The sequence below is a fragment of the Oryx dammah genome, unplaced genomic scaffold (assembly GCF_014754425.2).
Source record: "Oryx dammah isolate SB20612 unplaced genomic scaffold, SCBI_Odam_1.1 HiC_scaffold_7, whole genome shotgun sequence".
Classification (NCBI taxonomy): Eukaryota; Metazoa; Chordata; class Mammalia; order Artiodactyla; family Bovidae; genus Oryx; species Oryx dammah.
This window is the reverse complement of record NW_024070191.1, coordinates 40,687,321-40,706,490: the sequence shown is the minus strand read 5'-3', so window position 1 is coordinate 40,706,490 and position 19,170 is coordinate 40,687,321. Positions and strand designations below refer to the sequence as shown.

At 49.2% G+C, this 19,170-nt stretch overlaps 1 protein-coding gene across 1 annotated transcript in view; it reads left to right on the top strand.

Moving 5' to 3' along the window:
* The window catches only part of UBE2E1 (ubiquitin conjugating enzyme E2 E1), a gene marked incomplete at its 5' end in the record, with an annotated part of 61,551 nt that continues 42,381 nt past the window's right edge, over nucleotides 1–19,170 (top strand). Inside the window, one exon of the mRNA XM_040243020.1 lies at nucleotides 1–119. Within this exon, the coding sequence (XP_040098954.1) occupies nucleotides 1–119 (119 nt within the window). The remainder of the gene's footprint in view (nucleotides 120–19,170) is intronic.

Sequence of the window (19,170 nt, the reverse complement as noted above, 5' to 3'; positions counted from 1 at the left end):
GGGGGCGTGAGCCGTGCGCGCGGCCGCCCTGACGCGCTGTCTCTCTCTCCCCTCGCCTCCCGATCCAGGATTCAGAAGGAGCTGGCGGACATCACTCTCGACCCTCCGCCCAACTGCAGGTGAGCGCCTCTCCCCTGGCCCCCCGCTCGGAGCTGCAGGGCTCCGCTCCTGGCTGCGAACTTCTGCTTTTGTCCCTTGGCCGGCGACTGCGGGGCCGCCGCCCCCGAGCTCCCGCCGGCGTCCGGCCTGGGCCGCGGCCGAGTCTGCGCCGGGTCGGGCGAGGGGACCCCCTCGCGGCGCCCGAGGGGCTGTGAGACCTGGACGCTCAGGGACGTTTCGGTTCGGAAAGCTGCCGGCTTTGTTCCTCAAGCTAATGGGGCCGTATCGCTGCATCTTGACAAGTTACGTTGGGCTGAGCGACTCAGGATGTAGTTTGTGGCTTTGATAAAGAGGTTTTTACTTTACTTTATAGATTTTAACTCTTCCGTAGAGATGTTTTTTCTCAAAATTGCGTTACTCGAACTATGTGTATATAATGCGTGTTTCAGTTTCAGAACAATTTGATACACGCTTTTGAAGGATTTGGTGATGACTTGATTTAAAATGACCACTTGGCTTTGGCTGGGTCAAGGTGGAAGACGGGATGATTTTACTAAATCAGCGTCAAGTGACGAAGGCCTTGCTGCTGCTGCTCAGTCGCTTCAGTCGTGTCCGACTCTGTGCGACCCCATAGACGGCAGCCCAGCAGGCTGCCCCGTCCCTGGGATCCTCCAGGCAAGAACTCTGGGGTGGGTTGCCATTGCCTTCTCCATTGCGTGAAAGAAGTCGCTCAGTGGTGCCCGACCCTCGGCGACCCCAGGGACTGCAGCCCACCAGGCTCCTCTGTCCGTGGGGTTTTTCCAGGCAAGGGTCCTGGAGTGGGGTGCCACCGCCTTCTGCGACGAAGGACTTAGGTACTACAATAGCGCCATTTGAGAGATTAAGTATTCCAGTTCTCAGGATTGATAATTGGAATAGGATGTGGTGTTTTAGACGTATACTAAACTTACATAGTATAGGAAGAAGTTGTTATTAGCAGGTAACAGTGGTGATAAACACAGAATTTAAAATGCGCCTGTGGAAATATTCAGGGTGAAAAACTAAAGGGAATATTTTGCTTATGAACACTGAACTTTCTAAGCTATGGTTAATAGATTGTGGGGAAAGCTTTAATACTGCCGTTTCCGTAACGAGTCGGTCAAGTGTGGGGTGTTGCTTGGTAAAATCTTGTCCTGTTTTCTGAGTTTGAAGTGCCCTTAAACTAGTTTGTAGCCAGTTAATCGTTCTGGAGGATTTCTCTCTTGGCTTTTAAGAATCTTTTCGGACTGTCTTTCTGCACAGTTGAGAAATGGGCCAGACTCAGGCCTGGGATATTTTCCTCTTTCACCTTGGTGGCAGCCTCGTTGGGCTTGAGGCCTGTGGCTCCCTTGGTTGGCTGTATTGAACCCGTGGGCTTTCCCCAAGGTACGTCTGCTCCCTATCCTGATCACTGACATATCTGACATCACATCTCTTCCATGCGTGTCTTGTGGCTTCAGACAGCTTTAGCTGGTCTAGGTACCAAGCTTTTAAAGCATGGTTTCAAAACTAATAATGTTTATCAAGGCATAAACTGCTTTCTTAAATTTATAGTTCAAAATTGTAAACAATTTGAAGGTTTTCATGGGATTAATCATTTTCTTTAAAAAACCAGTTCTCAGTACACTTTAGTTTCCAACCATTTTAGCTGAGTTCCCGTGCGAGAGATTTGTGTTTCTCAACATGTAGAACTTCTTATTCTTGGAAAACCTTCCTAAAGACCCTTCAAGGTGAAACCTCTGACCATTAATCACTTGGGCGCCAGGGAAAGCACCAAACTGGATGGATGTTGAGTTGTGGGTGGTGGGGAAACCAGCTTTAACATACTTAAAACATTTTGAAAAAATTTCAGTCTCAGAGAAAACACACGACATTTTTATTTGGGGAGGGAAATGTGTCTTCTGTTGTCTTCCAAAAGTAAAGACTGCTGTATTCTTCTGGAGATGCTTCTCGTAGGGCTGTCTAGGTACCTGGGCTGTGACTTCTGCTTTTGGTTGGCTTCCTAGTGTTACTGGCAGAATGTTATACAACACCCCAATAGTCAGCTGACGTAAACGAGTTTGGTTTTAGGTTTTGTGTTGGTACCTTATAGGGTTGAATCATTTACTATTTTAATGTACATTGTTATTTGAGATGGAAATGGATTATTTGAAGCTACTTTTTCAAGTTCGTGTTCAACTCGTTGTGATCCCATGGACTGTAGCTCACCAGGCTCCTCTTTCCATGAGATTCTCCAGGCGAGAATACGGGAGTGGGTAGCCTTTCCCTTCTCCAGGGGATCTTCCCCACCCAGGGATCCAAACCAGGTCTTCAACATTGCAGGCAGATTCTTTACCTTCAGAGCCACCAGGGAAGCTGCTGCTGCTGCTAAGTCGCTTCAGTCGTGTCCGACTCTGTGTGACTCCATAGACGGCAGTCCACCAGGCTCCCCCGTCCCTGGGATTCTCCAGGCAAGAACACTGGAGTGGGTTGCCATTTCCTTCTCCAATGCATGAAAGTGGAAAGTGAAAGAGAAGTCGCCCAGTCGTGTCTGACTCTTTGGGACCCCATGGACCGCAGCCTACCAGGCTCCTCTGTCCATGGGATTTTCCAGGCAAGAGTACTGGAGTGGGGTGCCATTGCCTTCTCCAACCAGGGAAGCTAGCTTCCAATTAAAATGTGTGCATTAAGTGATACAGTGAATGTATGGATGTTTATTTCTTTATAATTTTCTTAATGTTACTCAGCATGAAAACTTGATAGCTTGATTCTTACAAATTTTTAATTTTGACAATTGTAAACTGCATTTTGAGTGAGTTAAATAATTAGCTTTCAATTAATGTGTACTAAGCTTTTGTAGAACTTCTTTTCTTCAGACACTATTGAGTGTGTGGCTTTAAAATTAGCTACATTACTTTATTAAAGTATAGTAGTTGGCACATAGTAACCTTTCAGTCAACCATTGATTATTGCAAATCAGTGGGAGAATTGCTTCTCCTGAAGGTGCGCTGGATGTGTTGAGTACTTTTAGCACTTGGCAAATATATGTGAACTTATTGAGCTTCCAAACCTGTGTGAAATGCAGTTTCTAACAAAGTTATGTCTGAGCACATCAAGTTAAACCCTCAGCGTTTTATGTTGAGTAGATGTTTTTTTGAAGAACAGAATGAGGGATATATTCGATTGGTGGTGTTCATTTGTGTGCTCCTATGCAACCCCGTGGACTGCGGCACCCCAGCTTCTCTGTCCTTCCCTATTTTCCTGAGTTTGTTCACATTCATGTCCATGGAGTCGGTGATGCCATCCAACCATCTCATCCTGTCACCACCTCCTCCTGCCCTCAATCATTCCCACCACCAGGGTCTTTTCCAGTGAGTCAGCTTTTTGCATTTGGTGGCCAAAGTATTGGAGCTTCAGCATCAGTCTTTCCAGTGAACATTCGGGGTTGATTTCCTTTAGGATTGACTGGTTTGATCTCCTTGCTGTCCAAGGGACTCTCAAGAGTCTTCTCTTGCACCACAGTTGGAAGGCATCAATTCTTTAGCGCTCAGCCTTCTTTATGGCTTAGTTCTCACATCTGTATGTGACTACTGGGAGAACCATAGATAGCATTGACTAGATGGACCTCTGTCTTAGTTTTTAAAATGCTGTCTAGATGTGTTACAGTTTTTCTTCCAAGGAGCAAGCGTTTTCTAGTTTCATGGCCGCAGTAACCGTCGGCAGTGGTTTTGGAGCCCGAGAAAATAAAATGTCACTGTTGCCACTTTTTCACCATCTTTTGCCATGAAGTGATGGGATGGGATGCCACGATCTTAGTTTTTTGAGTGTTGAGTTTTAAGCCAGCTTTTTTGTTCTCTTCTTTAATACATTCAGTGACCTCAAAAGTATTTTAAACTGTATTTAAAAATTTACCGTGTATTGCCATTTAAATAAAATTCCTTGGTATCTCTGAACAAGTACGTCTGTACATACAAATATGATCATAACTCGTCTCCCAGTTCGTGCACTGTGCTTTTGGTTGGGCTTTTGCCCCTGCATTTTGGCGCTCACTCATTTAGGAGAAGAATGCTGTCTTAACTACTGTAATGATTTCCTAAAGCATTGGATTGTAAAATGATGCCTTTTAGATAGCTGGTGAACTCTGGGCCCCCAGAGTCAGTTTTGTAGCTGTTATTTACAGCCTGAGGCTCAAGCTTTGCTAAACTGACTAGTTATAGCTACATAACTAACCTGTATCATAAATGTCTGTAGCCTGTATGTCTGCATATAATAAATGACACATTTTGCGCAAGTCCTTTAAACTTCAGATTTCTCTTATTAGATATATCAGAATTTTGAGTAAATACTCATTTAGTGCCTCAAAACCTAAAAATTAAGATTTGAGGCAGGGTGCTATCTAGGACAAAGTGTCTTAGAGAAGTCATTAAACATTTCAGGCATGGGTGAGAATAATAAAAATATAATTTCCTTTTACATGAGATGACTTTATTACATTTTGAGCATTATTTTTCTGTTTTCTAAATAATATAAACCCAACTAAGTCAGTGCTTTTTTATTTTGGGGGGAGACCTAGAATGAAATCAGATACAGTGGTTTTAAAGTTTTACAGCTACACTTACCCTTTTTTTAATATGATACAAAGGCTAATGTCAGGAGCGTTACACGTAAAGCAGTTTTCTCAGCCCTCTTTTCCTCGGTCACTGAAAGGGCTGGGCCCCTGGCCGGCCTGCCTCAGGGGTGTTACAGTCCACGTGAGGTTGAGGGCTTCCTGATTGCACTCGGCGTGGATGCTATTGGAGCTGCCCACTGAGCTCCCTTTACTAGCTCATCTTTTTTCCTCACGTTGTGTTTTGTTGCTTGTATTCTAAGTACAGTTTTAGGCTGTTACCTGATTGTAAGAATGAGTGTTTTTGAGAGACTGAGAGGCAGAAGTTGTGGAGTAAAGAGTGGAAGATCCTCCTGGTGGTCTCCTCTGCCCTTGCCCTTAACAGAGGTGCTCTGGGTCAGCACTGATGGTGTCTGTGACTTTACTTGTTTGTATTCTGTTGGTTTTGTAAAATCTCCTGGCATTGGTGGTAATAATAGTGAGATGTCAGTTTAGAAATCCCGGGCTGCTAACCTTGGACTGAAAAGAGATGACCCTCTTCTTACAGTAGTAAAGGCCGGTCATTTCGCCCAAGCATGTTGTGTGTGCTTGCTTGGGTTTAAGAAACAGGTTCAACAGAAATCTTCCTGTACCAAAACCCTGTCTCACCTTGCCTGCTGAAAAATAGCCTTCCTTGTACATATCGTTCATTTATCTGTTACGTGTCTAGAAGTGAATTGTCTCCTAAATGGGTATGAACTCTTGTGGGTGTTGTGCTTCCCAGAAGACCACATGTGTAAATTGTGAAACTACGCTGCTGCTGTTCCCCATAAAGCGGAAAAGAATTCCTGTGTGAGCCAGCAATGCTACTCCTGAGTGTTGTCCCAAAAGGATTGAAAGCAGGGAGTGGGCATTGAGTCAGTGTTCATAGCTGCTCATAGTAGTCAAAACGTGCACATAACCAGGTGTCCATCAGCAGATGAGTGGATACATAGAATGTGGCTTATCCGTATAATGGAGCATTTTTCGACCCCGAAAAGCTGTCCCCACCCGCCACTGCACTGCACAGCACGTGGGATCTTAGTTCTCCCGGGGGAGTGAGGGGTGATCGAACCCTCACCCCCCGCAGTGGAAGCGAGAGTCAGCCACTGGACTGCCAAGGAAGCCCTGTGGAATGAAGTTCTGATGCTGTACACCATGAATGAGCTGGAAAATAAGCTAGACAGAAGGACAAACATTATTATGTGATTCCAATTACATGATGAAATAATTAGAACAGGCAGATTGGAGGGTTCCCAGGGGCAGGAGGAAGGGAGAATAGGTAGTTATTTCTTAACGGGCAGTTTCTGTTTGGGGTGATGAAAATTTTGCCAACAGATAGTGGTGATAGTTGCACAATGTTGTCATTGTAATTAATGGTACTGAATTTTACACTTTCAGGGGGTTTAAAATGGCAAATTTTGTATTAGAGATTTTACCACACTAAAAGAGGGAAAAAGAAAAAGACTATACTGCTGTTAAAATGTCGTTGGCACCTTAAGGGAAAACTGTTTGTGGTTTAGGAGGCAACACTACGGTTTTTTTGGATTTGTGTAAAGGAATGTTAGGTTCCTGTCATAAACCTTGAGTGCCTGTCACATGTGAAAAGTCACTGCCTTCAGGGACTTCGTTGTTGAGGAATTTTGGTAAGAGATACACATACAGATTCTGGATTGTGCTTGGAGGTATCAGTAGTACTTGCAAAGTAGTAAGTGCATGTGACATTATTTTAAAGGTTCAGAGGAGTGCGGTATTTCCTGGCGTGAGAGTTTGTGTCGGGCGGCGCAGGAGAGCCGAAGTGAGTGGGGAGTGTGAGGGAGCCTGTTGGGGGAGAAGGGGTGCCTGTGCAGGCCATGGGGTCACAGAGGAAAGCAGCCAGGGCGCTGCTGGGCGCCAGGGAGCCAGCGTGTGGCCAGGGGCTTCCCGGGGGGCTCAGTGGTGAAGAACCTTCCCGACGAGCAGGAGCCGTGGGTTCCGTCCCTGGGTGGGGAAGATCCCCTGGAGGAGAAATGGCAACCCGCTCCAGTGTTCTTGCCTGGGAGAGCCCGTGGGCAGAGGAGCCTGGTGGGCTGTGGTCCCCAGGGTTGCAAAGAGTTGGACGTAACCTGACAGCTACGAACGACAGACGAGGCCGTGAGAAGGGGTGGGAGAAGCAGCGACGAAACGTGTGCTCCCCAGGGCCACCCGGAGGCCTCGGTGTGACTCACCAGAGGTATGCTCCAGGTAGAGCTGAGCAGACAGAGAAGCAAGGGCTGCGGGGGACTCCTGCCGCAGAGTCCAGGTGGGCAGGTGGGCCTGGGATGGGGAGAGCAGTGGAGACTACTGGAAGCACAGACCTTGGCCCCTGAGGTGTGGGCGGCTTGAGAGGGCCCAGGGGTCCGGGCAGGACGGTGGTGCCCTGAGCACAGGCTGGGGAGGCCGGGAGATGGCTCCCGCTCCCGGGGTGAGTGCTTGTGGACCCTGTACTCACAGCGCTGAGCGCCCTGCTGCTCCCTGACAGGCGTCAGTCAGGACTTGCATGCTGATGGTACACTTGGGCTTGTTATTATCAGCCATCGAGCTCTCAGATCTGCCTCACCTATTGAGATGAGGCAAGCTAGACTTACAAACTGCCCAGAGAACAGCAACCACGATTCCTGTTTTTATTCTGATCCCACATATTCTTTTCCCCCAACTTTTTAAATCTGGAAACTTTCAAACTACAGAAGAGTTGAAAGAATATTACAGGGAGCACCAGCGTTCACCCGCATATATCAGCTGTTAAAACTTTACCTGTGCTTTGCCTCTGTCTCATCTCTATTTTGCAGAACCATTTGGAAGTGAGCTGTGGGCGTTGGGACACCTGTGTGGGGGGTTCTGTGCATTGAGTTTGAGGTGGGCTGGCGGAGTGCCAAGGCTGGGGCTGGCAGTGGGTGTCTCCCGTAGATGTGAAGGTGGGTGATGAGATCCGCCCAATTGCCCGGGGCGGAGGAGAGTTGAGATTTGCACTCTGAGGGATAGGGGAGCGGTGAGGCCCCGGCCAAGTAGGGGAGAGCTCTGAGCCGTAGGGGAGGGCAGGGAAGTTTCTCCTGTGGCCTTGAAGCATCAGCGCGCGCTCTGTAGACGGAGAGGAAAAGCGTGAGAAGGCAGGAGAGGGAGCGGCAGGGTTTTTTGAACACAGTTTGTAGGGAAGACAGTAGGGTCAGACCTGAGATGGGAAAGTGAGCGCTAAGCCACTGCCGTCGCGCCCAACTCTTTGAGCCCCGTGGACTGTCCCCTGCCAGGCCTTCCTGTCCATGGGCTTCTCCAGGCACTGACACGGGAGTGGGTAGCCGTGCCCGCTCCAGGGGCTCCTCTGGGCCCAGGGACCAAACCCCTGTGTCTCCTGTCACCTGCTCGGGCAGGCGGGCTCTTTGCCACTAGCGCCACCTGGGAGATGGGAAGGGGAAAAGCGTGTGTTTTGGAAGGCTGCTGGCCCGAACCTGATGGTGGAGGGGCCGTGTCTAGAGCACTGATGCCTTCGTGGCCCTCCGGGAGCACTCCAGCTGCTGGAGAGGCAGCACCTGCCCCGTGCTTTTCCGTTCTTTCCTGGGAGACTTGAAGTTCCTTGAGAGCAGGGATGACGTCTTTGCATCCCTACATTGTCCAAGAGAGAGTAAACAACAATACACGTTTGTTAAATTAAATACAAACACAGAACCCCAGCTTGAGTCTGATGGTTCAATGGGACGCCCTCATTACCCTCTTCAGAAAGTCCTGGAAAGAGCTGGAGAGACGGCCGTTGCAGTTTACAGCTGTCCATTGCTGGCAGTCTTTCCCGTCTGTCTTGGCAATTTTCACCTTCCCGGCGTCACAGAGGAACTCGGGGGGGTACGAAAGCCAGTGCTGTGGCTTGTGTGGGAAGATGTATGCAGAAAACGCCAGTACCTTTGTTCATGGGTTTTGACTTCAAAAGATTACTGTTTGCCAAGAAGTGAGCATGGGTTTAGGGGTGCTGAGTAAATTGGGCTTCCCCGAGGGGCTCCCTGTGCCCAGAGCCTTTCCAGAGTGGGGTGCGTGCAGTTGCTGGCACCGCCGGAGGCATCTGACAGAGCCTCCAGCACCAGCGAGTGAGGCGGGGCTGCGCGGTGAGCCCGTGCTTGCTCTTCCCCTCCCGTGCAGTGAGGTGAAGCAGCAGCCCCTGGGGAAACCTCCTCCTGCAGAGGCGAGGCTCTCGGCAGGGCTCCTCGCTGGAGAGCTGCTATCCGGGAGCCGCCCTGTGCGGACAGCTCCTTGCTGGAAATGTGCCAGTGACAGTGGGTTGTTGCAGAGGCCCTGCCACACTTTGTTGTTGAATCGCGGAGTCATGTCCCACTGCTTGTGACTCTGTGGCCTGTAGCCCACCAGGCTCCTCTGTCCATGGGATTCTCTAGGCAAGCATACTGGAGTGGGCTGCCATTTGCTTCTCCAGGGGATCTTCCTGACCAGGGAATCGAACCCACGTCTCCTGCATTCTGGGTGGACTCTTTACCACTAAGCCGCCAGGGAAGCCCTGTGCCACGTTACATAGCTTATGATAAACTTGCAGGAGGCCAAGGTGATCTCTCCGTCAGGAGGGTCCTGTTGACTTTGCATGACTGTAAGTTATCACTGGGTTTTGTTACCTGGGCAGCATACTGTCCATTCATACTGTAATTACAGGGGGTGCAGAGCTCTCCTGGGCCAGGCCTAAGCTGCTTTTTTGGTAGTTTGGCGCATCAGTCACCTTCCCTGGTGGCTCAGATGGTAAAGCGTCTGCCTGCAACGTGGGAGACCCGGCTTCGATCCCTGGGTCGGGAAGGTTCCCCTGGAGAAGGAAATGGCAACCCACTCCAGTATCCTGCCTGGAAAATCCCATGGATGGAGGGGTCACAAAGAGTCGGACACGACTGAGCGACTTCCCTTTCCTTTTCCTGAGGAGGAGCATGGACTCGAGACCCAGAGCGTTGAGATGTGTGCACTTGGGAGAAGCCAGCTTGTGGAGGCTCTCAGAAGCCTCCAGGTCACCTGGAGAGGAAGGCGCGAGAAGAGGGTCAGGATGAAGACTCGGACACCTTCTAGACAGAGGTGGTGGAGACTGAAGGAGAAGCCAGAGGAGGAGACAGAGAGAAAGAAGGAAAAGGAAGAGACGGGGGTCAGGAAGCAGCGAGTGGGAAGAGTTTTGAGTGGCGTGGCCATCAGCTCTGAAGCAGTGCTGCTGAGGTGGGAGAAGCGGAGACCAGCAGGGGTCTGTCGGGTTTTATGCCTTCTCGTTGTTGGTGACCTTCACGAGGCAGAGCCAACAGAGGGGCTGGCTGTCGAGAAGGAAAAGGTGTTTATTTGTGTTACTCTTCCCAACTAGCAGATTTCATTGTGTTTATCCAGGGAAGTGATTCAGTGTTGCCAGATTTCTACACTAGTGTAATTGGTCTTAACGTTGTGTATGTTATTTCTCTCGGGAAGGGGTCTATCATTTTCAGTGAATTCTCAGAAGGATTGGGGGGGGGGTTCCTTTTCCCTCCCTCCAGCAGAAAAGTTCCCGCTTCCCTAGATTCGAGGCCTTTGTGATCGTTGCGGCTAACACCTGTGGCCTGGATGCCACGTGTAAACAGTGCAGAGGCTCGTATGCTGTATTTTGATAAATCCCTTCTGCTGGACTTGGTCTGAAAATACTAGGCAGTGGATAAATTGGAAGATCAGTGAATTGCCGCTGCCATCCTTAAACTTTCTTACCTGCTCTGGTTTGCAGTGGTCTGTGCTCTTCACATTTGTGAATACCCTAGAATAAATGGGTTTCTGTGTTTGCTTTTAACACAGTGGAAGTTATTCATCATAGTCGATTTTTTCTTCAGCCTTTTAAGGTTGACTGTTACATTGTCTTACACTGAATGTACCTGGAACTCTTAAAGATCTTACAAGCATCACCTTTCCAATCATCTTCCAGTCCCATTTTATTAATTTGTTTCAGATTATCCCAGGCACTCTTGGGGCTGTGTAACTTGATAATTGAAACTGACCCGTTTTCTGAGGTGGATTCTCAAGACGCATACTTGTAAATTGCACACCATAAGCCACGGGCAGTAAGACACCTGGAGTTTCCGCTGCGCGTGGGTAATAGTTTCATATAAGACAGTGCAAATGTTGGTCTTACCTGGTTCTTCACATCAGAGCCCCATGTTTAAATAGCAGTTATGCAGAGAAACAGATGCCAGGTTCCCATTCCGAGTTGGAGCAGGGGTGGGGGATTGCACAGCTGTCCTAAGGGATCTGGTTGGTGTCTGTTTACTCACCTCACAAAAGTTGTCAGTCAAAGCACTAACTCCAAAATACACTGTATTTTATTGACATTGTTCCACTTTGTTCAAAAGTGGAATTTTGGATTATGATTGATATTTTCACTTTTTAAAACAAGCAGAGGTCATTATAGTAAATGAGTATTTGGAGGAGAAATTATTTATGATCTCTCTTATTCAGATAATTTTGACAAATTTGTAAGGTGAAACTGATGACACAGAGCAGAGCCTGCCTTCACTTCTACGGTGGGGAGCCTCCGCCTTGTGGCCCGGTGCCGGCTCGCGTGGTGTGGCGCGGTGTCTCACTGAGACTGGCCCGGGTCATTTGCCCGCCTGCCGGTCAGCTCCTCAGCTGCGCCTGCCTCTGCGACCCCGTGTTTCCCCCGGTGGCTCGGACGGGAAAGCGTCCGCCTGCAGGGCGGGGGGGCCTCGGTTCCACCTCTGGGTCGAACCTGAGAAGGAAATGACAACCCGTTCCAGTATTCTCTGGAGAACCACATGGGCAGAGGAGCCTGGCCTCCAGTAGATGGGGTCGTTTGGGTAAGTTAGTGGCTTAGACCTCCTGGAAGAGTGAGAGCAAAGGTCTGGGAGTTGACGACAGAATAAAGAACTTTTCTGGGCTGGGAGACGACATTCAGCTCGTTCAGAGTATTTGTTGGCGTCACGGAAGCATTAGGTACTGGCAGAGCAAGACAGTAACTGTGAAACCACAAGGGTTTTGGTTACGTGGCACTTTGCTCCCCAAGTAACTTAGATTTCTCCTGCCACCACTCATAACCCTTCTTCCTTTATGGAAATGTCTGTCAGTGTTAGGAAGGTCACTGGAATTGGCTTTGTAAGATTTTATTTCTTAGCTGACTCTGCTAGAACACGTTGACCTAAAGAAAAGAAGATGGTTCAAGTGGTGACCATCAAAGATTCTGAAAGAAAACGTTTGTTTTATAACAAGCACCCAGGAGGATTTTATATATATATATATATATATATACACACACACATAAACATGAGAGCGAGCTTTTCCTCCAACCTGCGTAACCAGTTGGGCAAATGTGCCTTAATGTGCTGATAGTAATGTGTGAGCAGAGACTGGCAGAAGGGCAGCAGCGCCTTGTATTGCTGATAGGATGCAATTCTGCTTTGGCCTCAGTCCTTTCCTGAGTGACCCTTTTAAGGAAAGTCCTCAGAATGCATACGTTTATTCTTCAGCCTGATTGGCAGGCTCCCAGAACTGCCGCTGCTTTGTGGCTCAGAACGCTGAGATGTTTTCACATCCAAAGGGTATTTATTACATGATTGCCAAGTGCTTCACAGGTGGCTCAGTGGTAAAGAATTCACCTGCCATTGCAGGAGATGGTGGGCTTGATCGCTGGGCAGGGAAGATTCTCTGGAGAAGGAAATGACAACCCCTTCCAGTATTCTTCCCTGGAGAATCACGTGGACAGAGGAGCCTGGCCTGCAGTCCGTGGGGTCATAGTGAAAGAAAGTGAAAGTGAAATCACTCAGTCGTGTCCCACTCTTTGCAACCCCGTGGGCTGTAGCCTACCAGACTCCTCCGTCCAGGGGATTCTCCAGGCAAGAATGCTAGAGTGGGTTGCCATTTCCTTCTCCAGGGGATCTTCCTGACCCAGGGATCAAACCGAGGCCTCCCGCCTTGCAGGCAGACGCATTAACGTCTGAGCCACCAGGGAAGCACGGGGTGGTAGAGTCAGACACAGTAACTGACCAGCAGCCTGGCAAATAATCTGGGCCAGTCTTAAAATAAACCACACACTAGGGCGCAGTTCTCGTTAGAACCAGAATTTGAAATTGGTTTTTGTTCTTCCTGGCCATGGCTGCTGGACGCTCTGTGGATATAAGAATTTCTGTTACTGCTGTGTGCTGTAACTGTTTGCATTCTGACATACTGGCAGGAACTACTGTCTTACAGTGCTTGCAAGTTAAAATGCGTGGTTATGAAAGAAGCCCTGAGAAGTTACCCAGGTCAGTTGTTGTGACGGGGACTCTGGGGCTTGGAGGATTGGATGCCCCCTTCTCTGTTTCTGTGTCCTGTTCACTGTGGGATGAGTGACATTGCATTCACAGGTGACAAGTACTACGTTTGTCTTTTTCCAGGGCTCCTCTTGAAACCTTTCTACAGTTAGAGGTTATAGTCCAACTCTCGTAGCTTTCCAGAGGTTAAACTTTGGAACCTGGGAGGAAGCCCCTCCAGTTCTGAAGCTTCTCTGAGCTCGGGCCAGCCCGTGCAGTGCGATGATAACACTTGTCGGCTGACCTGGAGGTGCAGGAGAAGAAATGCTGTCTTGTTGTTTAAAGGGCTAAGTCACATCTTGAGTCTCGCTGACACAATGCAGGCTTAGTCTGCCACTTCCTTTCGGGCTGAAACCCTCATAGCTCTGCTCTGGCATTTCTGGCTTCCTTAGTCCTTGCTGTGCACCCCCCTCCCCACCGTCCCTTCAGAATAAAACAGCCAGTTGGGGGAAGGTTTCTGTTTGTTCTGAACACGTTTACTTGAACCGGAAAGGTTTGTGATGCTGGACTTGTGAGGAAGAGATGTGGTTGTGAGTCTCCAGACTGTGAGTCGCTGTCGGCTGAACTGTGAAAGTGTGGTTCATTCCCCAGCGGATGTTCACCAGGCCCTGCAGGTTAGTGAATTATGTTCCTTGAATGACTTTTACAGCGTATGACACTCTGAATACACGTGATTTGCATCAGAAGAATTGTCTGCGATGACAAATTTTTGTTTGTTCAAGTTTAAGCTTACTACTAGTTTTGCAAGTGTCTTGAGGCCTGGCACGGTTATCAGTGCCTAGCTGGGGTGCGCCGGGTGCCCCCCGCCTGCCTGTGTCCCTGGGGCCCGTGGAGCGCTCTGCAAGTCTCTGCTCCGAGTCTGCCACGGCGTCCTCCAGCTGGTGGCCCTTTGAGGTAAAGCACAGCTGTGTTAGGCTGCTGCACACCACACTCAGTTGCTCGTCCTAACATTTCCTGTTGCGCCAGGTACACGAGATAGAGCAGTGGAACAGTGCTCGTGGAGCTTACGTGCATGTGGAGGAGGAACAAGTTTAAAAACGTATAAAACCATTCTCATCACAAGAAAAAAAGGTTTTCTGTTTCTTTACTTTTGTGTGCAGCATGAGATGAGGGATACTGACTTACTGTGAACATCACTTGTGATGTATTCACAAGGCAGAACGTTACGCTGTACACCTTAAACTTACACAGTGCTGTATGCCTGTGACTTGCCAATAAAACTGGAAGGAAAGTGTACAAAAAAGCAATTTCAGGGAGCAGTACTAAGGAGTTAGAGTAGTGGCGTAGTGAGTGACAGGGCCAGTTGGGAGAGATGGCCCTGAGTGATGACAGGGAGCCAGCCACGAGAGGACGTTTTTAAGTCCAAAGACAACAAATAGAAGCCTAGACACTGTGCGTGAGGGTCTAGAGGAGCAGGAGGTGAGGTGGGCAGCCGTCAGGTTGCATTGATTCCAGTAGAAGGCCATTGGAAAGTTTTAAGTAGAGGAATGGTCTATACCACCATGATTGGCCTGCTGCTGTTGCTAAGTTGCTTCAGTCGTGTCCGACTCTGTGCAACCCCATAGACGGCAGCCCACCAGGCTCCCCCGTCCCTGGGATTCTCCAGGCAAGAACACTGGAGTGGGTTGCCGTTTCCTTCTCCAATGCATGAAGGTGAAAAGGGAAAGTAGAGTCGCTCAGTCGTGTTCGACTCTTGGCTACCCCAGGGACTGCAGCCCACCAGGCTCCTCGGTCCGTGGGATTCTCCAGGCGAGAGTACTGGAGTGGGGTGCCATTGCCTTCTCTGATGAGTGGCCTAGTCTCACACAGAATTTCCAGCTCATAAAAAGAGAGCTTATGGAGTTACTCTTTGTAAATACCCCTGTTGTTTTTTGGGGTTTTTTGCCTTGTGAGCAGATTCGCGGGCATTTCTTTATGTAGCTTTCTATTGTATCTGGATGGGGTAGCTCTGTCGTGCCTGCTGTGTCTGGACGTCTTACATCTGGAAATTTCATAACAGTGAGAGATGTGCCGCCCAGAGTCTGTGTCTGAACCCGCGAGGGGCTGTGTCACGGCGCTCTGCTTGCCTGTCTGACGCACCAGGTGGGCAAGAGTGACTGCCCTGTGGCGTCTGCGTAGCCGACAGAAGCGGCTTCTTGGTTGGGTCTCTCCTGCTTGCCCAGCTTCCAGCTGAAGGGCAGGTGGCGCGGGGCTGCTGGGGCGAAGCCTCAGGACCTTGGCCTCTCTCCCCAGCAGACGAGGGGCCGCAGACAGAGCTGGGCTGGCAGGCAGTGCGGCCCCGGTGGGCTGGGCGCAGCCTGCTGGTCTCCCAGGCCCGCCTCAGTTCCCGCGGCCCTTCCAGGCTCGTTCCCCGCAGCCGGAAGCCCCGCGTCTGTGCAGTGGGGCTGTGGGCAGTGTCCTTGGTTTGGTAGGCTCTTCGGTGGAGTGATAGTTTGCCCTACGTTTTAGTTAATGAAAGTGGAAATACTTGAACTAACAGGGACATGTAGGCCAAACAGGTAATATTACTAATAAATTGATTAGTGTTCTAATCATTCTCAGGTGTGTGTTTGAAACTTTAGCTACTGAAATTCTGATGTTATACAAATAACCTGTAAAATATAATTCCAGCCTATCCTAATAAATGATTCCAGGAGGTTTGGAGTTGCATTGATAAGAAATTACATAATATCTTACAGAAGAGTAGGTTTTCTTACTGAAGAAATGGTCCTCGTGATGTTTTTCGACTGACCTAAGAACAGCTAAGTTAGGAGGCCTCTAGGAAATTGTTTTTCACTTATTTACCGTTATAGAAAAAATTACACACTTAGAATTTATGCATGTCATCCAAAATGTTTAAAAGGGGACACAATTTCAGTGCAAATGAAACATGGGTATTTTGCTCGAAGGGAAGCTACACCAATAATACAAAATAATCAATACAAAAACGCTTCAAGTTTTTTTACTTTTAAATGAACTGTGGTAATTATACTGTAAAATGAATGAATGTGTCCAGTATTCTGGGTATTCACTTTACACAAAATAATGAAGGAACAGTTGGGAAAGCCTGATTTATGATACTCTGGACAGCTCTTTTAAAAAAATATTTATGTTTTTGACTGTGCCTGGTTTTAGTTGTGGCCCATGGGATCTAGCTATCCTGTTCAGGAATCGGACCCTAGGCCTCCTGCATTGGGGAGTGCAGGGTCTCAGCCCCTGGACCACCAGAAGAAGTCCCCTGGAACTTTAGAGTTCACATACGTATCTTAGTTCAGCTTCTTTCTGCCTCATACTCTGTGCTGTGGAGATTTTTTAAATAGCTTAAAATTTAGTGATGATAGCAGCTAACACGTCACTATGATTTTTATTCCCATTGTAAAGATGAGGAAAGAGAAACTTAAAATGGTCAGGCAGCTAGCCCAAGATCACTTGGCTCTCAACTCGGGGAGCTGGTGTTTAGGCCCTGGCCCATTAGAGCCTCCTCCCTAACCGTCCTCTGAGTTAGACCTCACTTCACGATACTGCCCATTCAGTTTTTACTCAGCTAAACTGTGTAGATTTAAAAAGACAAAGCTGTTCACAAGTTAGCCACTGACTTTGTTTCATCAGGCTGGCCGTTTACCCCTCTGTGTGTTCTCCAGCATAGTTTAATCACCAATGCATTCCTCTTGAAGAGCCTGAAGGACTCCGGCTGCCCTTTGGATTCAGTGCCCCCATTCTTTCTGAGGGCCGAGCTGGCTTTTTGTTGCGCCATGTGGCCGTCTCTGTTTCCGAGCGGGGCCCTGCAGCGCCCAGCTCCGCGGGTGTGGTGCGTGGCGTGGTTTAGTTGCCAAGTCGTGCTGCAGTCTGCCAGGCTCCTCTTTCCATGGGATTCTCCAGGCAGGAATACTGGAGTGGGTTGTCATTTCCTCCTCCAGGGGATCTTCCCGGCCCAGGGATGGAGCCTGGGTCTCCTGTATAGACATCCCTCACAGGCTGACCCCAGGAGGCCTGGCTCCTGTTCGTTCCTCCCCCTCTGTAACTTGGCCGCGTTCATCTCACTCCCTGGTGCATTCCCGCTCCAGTTCCCGTCCTTACTGTTCTTACAGCCCAGCGGAGGTGACTGACCCCACGCAGCACTCTCATCTGTGCCGTGCGGCACTTGATGCTCTCTTCTTTACAACGTCGATCACACTCAGTTACCGCCGTTTGTGTTTTCTTTAAGACCTGATTGCTTTATTTCTTGGGCTCCTCAGGTGGCGCAGTGGTGAAGAATCCACCTGCCAGTGTGGGAGACACAAGAGATGAGGGTTTGATCCCTGAGCTGGGGAGACCCCTGGAGGAGGGCTATAGTCCACGAGGTTGCTTAAGAGTAGGGTACGGCTGAACACACATGCACTTTTTATTTCGTGAGCCCAACACCAGGAGACGCCTAAAAGGTTTGATTCTGAAACAGAATACTGATTAGCAGTAATTGTATAGATGTTTCTTTAGTCACTGAAGAAATTATAGTCAAGTTGAAGTGATGAAACCACAGACAGTTTTAATCTTTCATGGATAGAAATAGGACTCTTTCTGCCACTTCGCATAAACGTAATATATATCCCTAAGATTTTAAGTATAGGTGTGGTTTTTAAGAAAATAGACAGTGTATCCAGTGATTGAAAATTCAGATCAAAAGGAGAAAATGGGATCACGACTTGGGTACTTAGCAGTGCTGGTCGAAGCATTTGCTGGTGAAGGCATGGAAGTTGCTGCATTATATTAAAAGAGGTAGATGTAAATGACTTTTTGCAATAAGATGTTAAGAGTAGCAGGCACCATGAGGAAAAAAAAATTTGGAAAAAAAAAAAAAGGAACGACATTTCCTTGGGCTGTGCTGCGTCTTTGTTGCTTCTGTGCGGCCTTCCTCAAGTTGGCCGAGTGGGGGCCCGTCTTCGCTGCTGAGCGGTGGCTTCTCGGGGTATGCGATTCAGTAGCTGCGCCCGCGGGCTCAGTGTGGGGCACGGCCTCAGTCGCCCCGTGGCACGGGGGGGACCCTGTCTGTGTCCTCTGCTTTGGCAGGTGGATTCTTAACCACTGTGCCCCCAGCAAAGTCCTGAAAGCCACTTGACTAAAATTATAAACAGCTTTTGTTTGTGTCTCTCTATGTGTAGCGCTGAGTTAGATTGTTTGGAGATAGATGTTCTTAGCATAAAATGGCATAACGCGGGTAGTGAGCTGGACACTGTATAGTAAAGCTCATGGGACAGGACTGTGTTCAGTGTTTTCTCTTCATCATACTTCCCTTCCGTCTGAGCTTTCTGTGCTGTGACGGCAGTGATTCCCAGTCATGCCTCTGACCAAGCACACCTGGGGGGTGGGGAGCCCAAGCCCGCCTTCAGAGCTGAGGGTGGAGAGGAGGGAAGAGCCCCAGCAGTCCCACAGCTTGAGCTGGGGCGGATGGGGGCGGCTGGCGGCCTGAGGGGCAGCCCCAGCCGCGCTGCTAGGGGCCGACAGGGAGGATGGGGGTGTGGAGGGCTCACGGGCTGGGGGCATCCATGGAGGGAGGCTGGGGCTCTGGAAGGCTCTGCCCTGAGAAGGGAAGGGGTCTGAAGAGGGCTGACCTATTTCTCAAGGTCAGAAATGGGGCCTCGCTTGTTCTCCCCACAGGCTGCATTCACATCCCTACGTGTGCTCTTTCGTATAAATAAGACCATCTGAAAGAGAAGCCGAAACAGGCCTAGGAGAAACCGCGGAGCTGGGTTCCAGGAAGAGGCGCCCCGGACTTGGCCATCACTCCAGACACACCTGGCCTGCCCTCCCCTGGTGCTACCTCTGCGGTGGCCCACCTGGGGTTTGGGCCCTAGAGTAATTTTGAAAACAGTTCTGCCAAGAAAATATCTTTGGAAACATCATGTATGTATGCTTTGTTAAACTCGTGCTCTGACCCTTCAGAACCCTGTTTTCTGTGCTTTCCTCCCTCCCCGCTCTTGGTCTCGCTCCTGACTTCTTTCTGGGGCGTAATTGACATGCAGCATTTTAGCTTCAGGAAGACGGCGCAGGGCTGGGTGTCGGTGTGTGTTTTGAAATGAGCACCACAGCAAGTCCAGTTAGCGAGTTACCGTACATAGCTCCAGGTGACCTTCCTTGTGATGAGGACTTCTGAGACAGACTCTGCTGCGGCTGCTGCTGCTAAGTCTCTGCAGTCGTGTC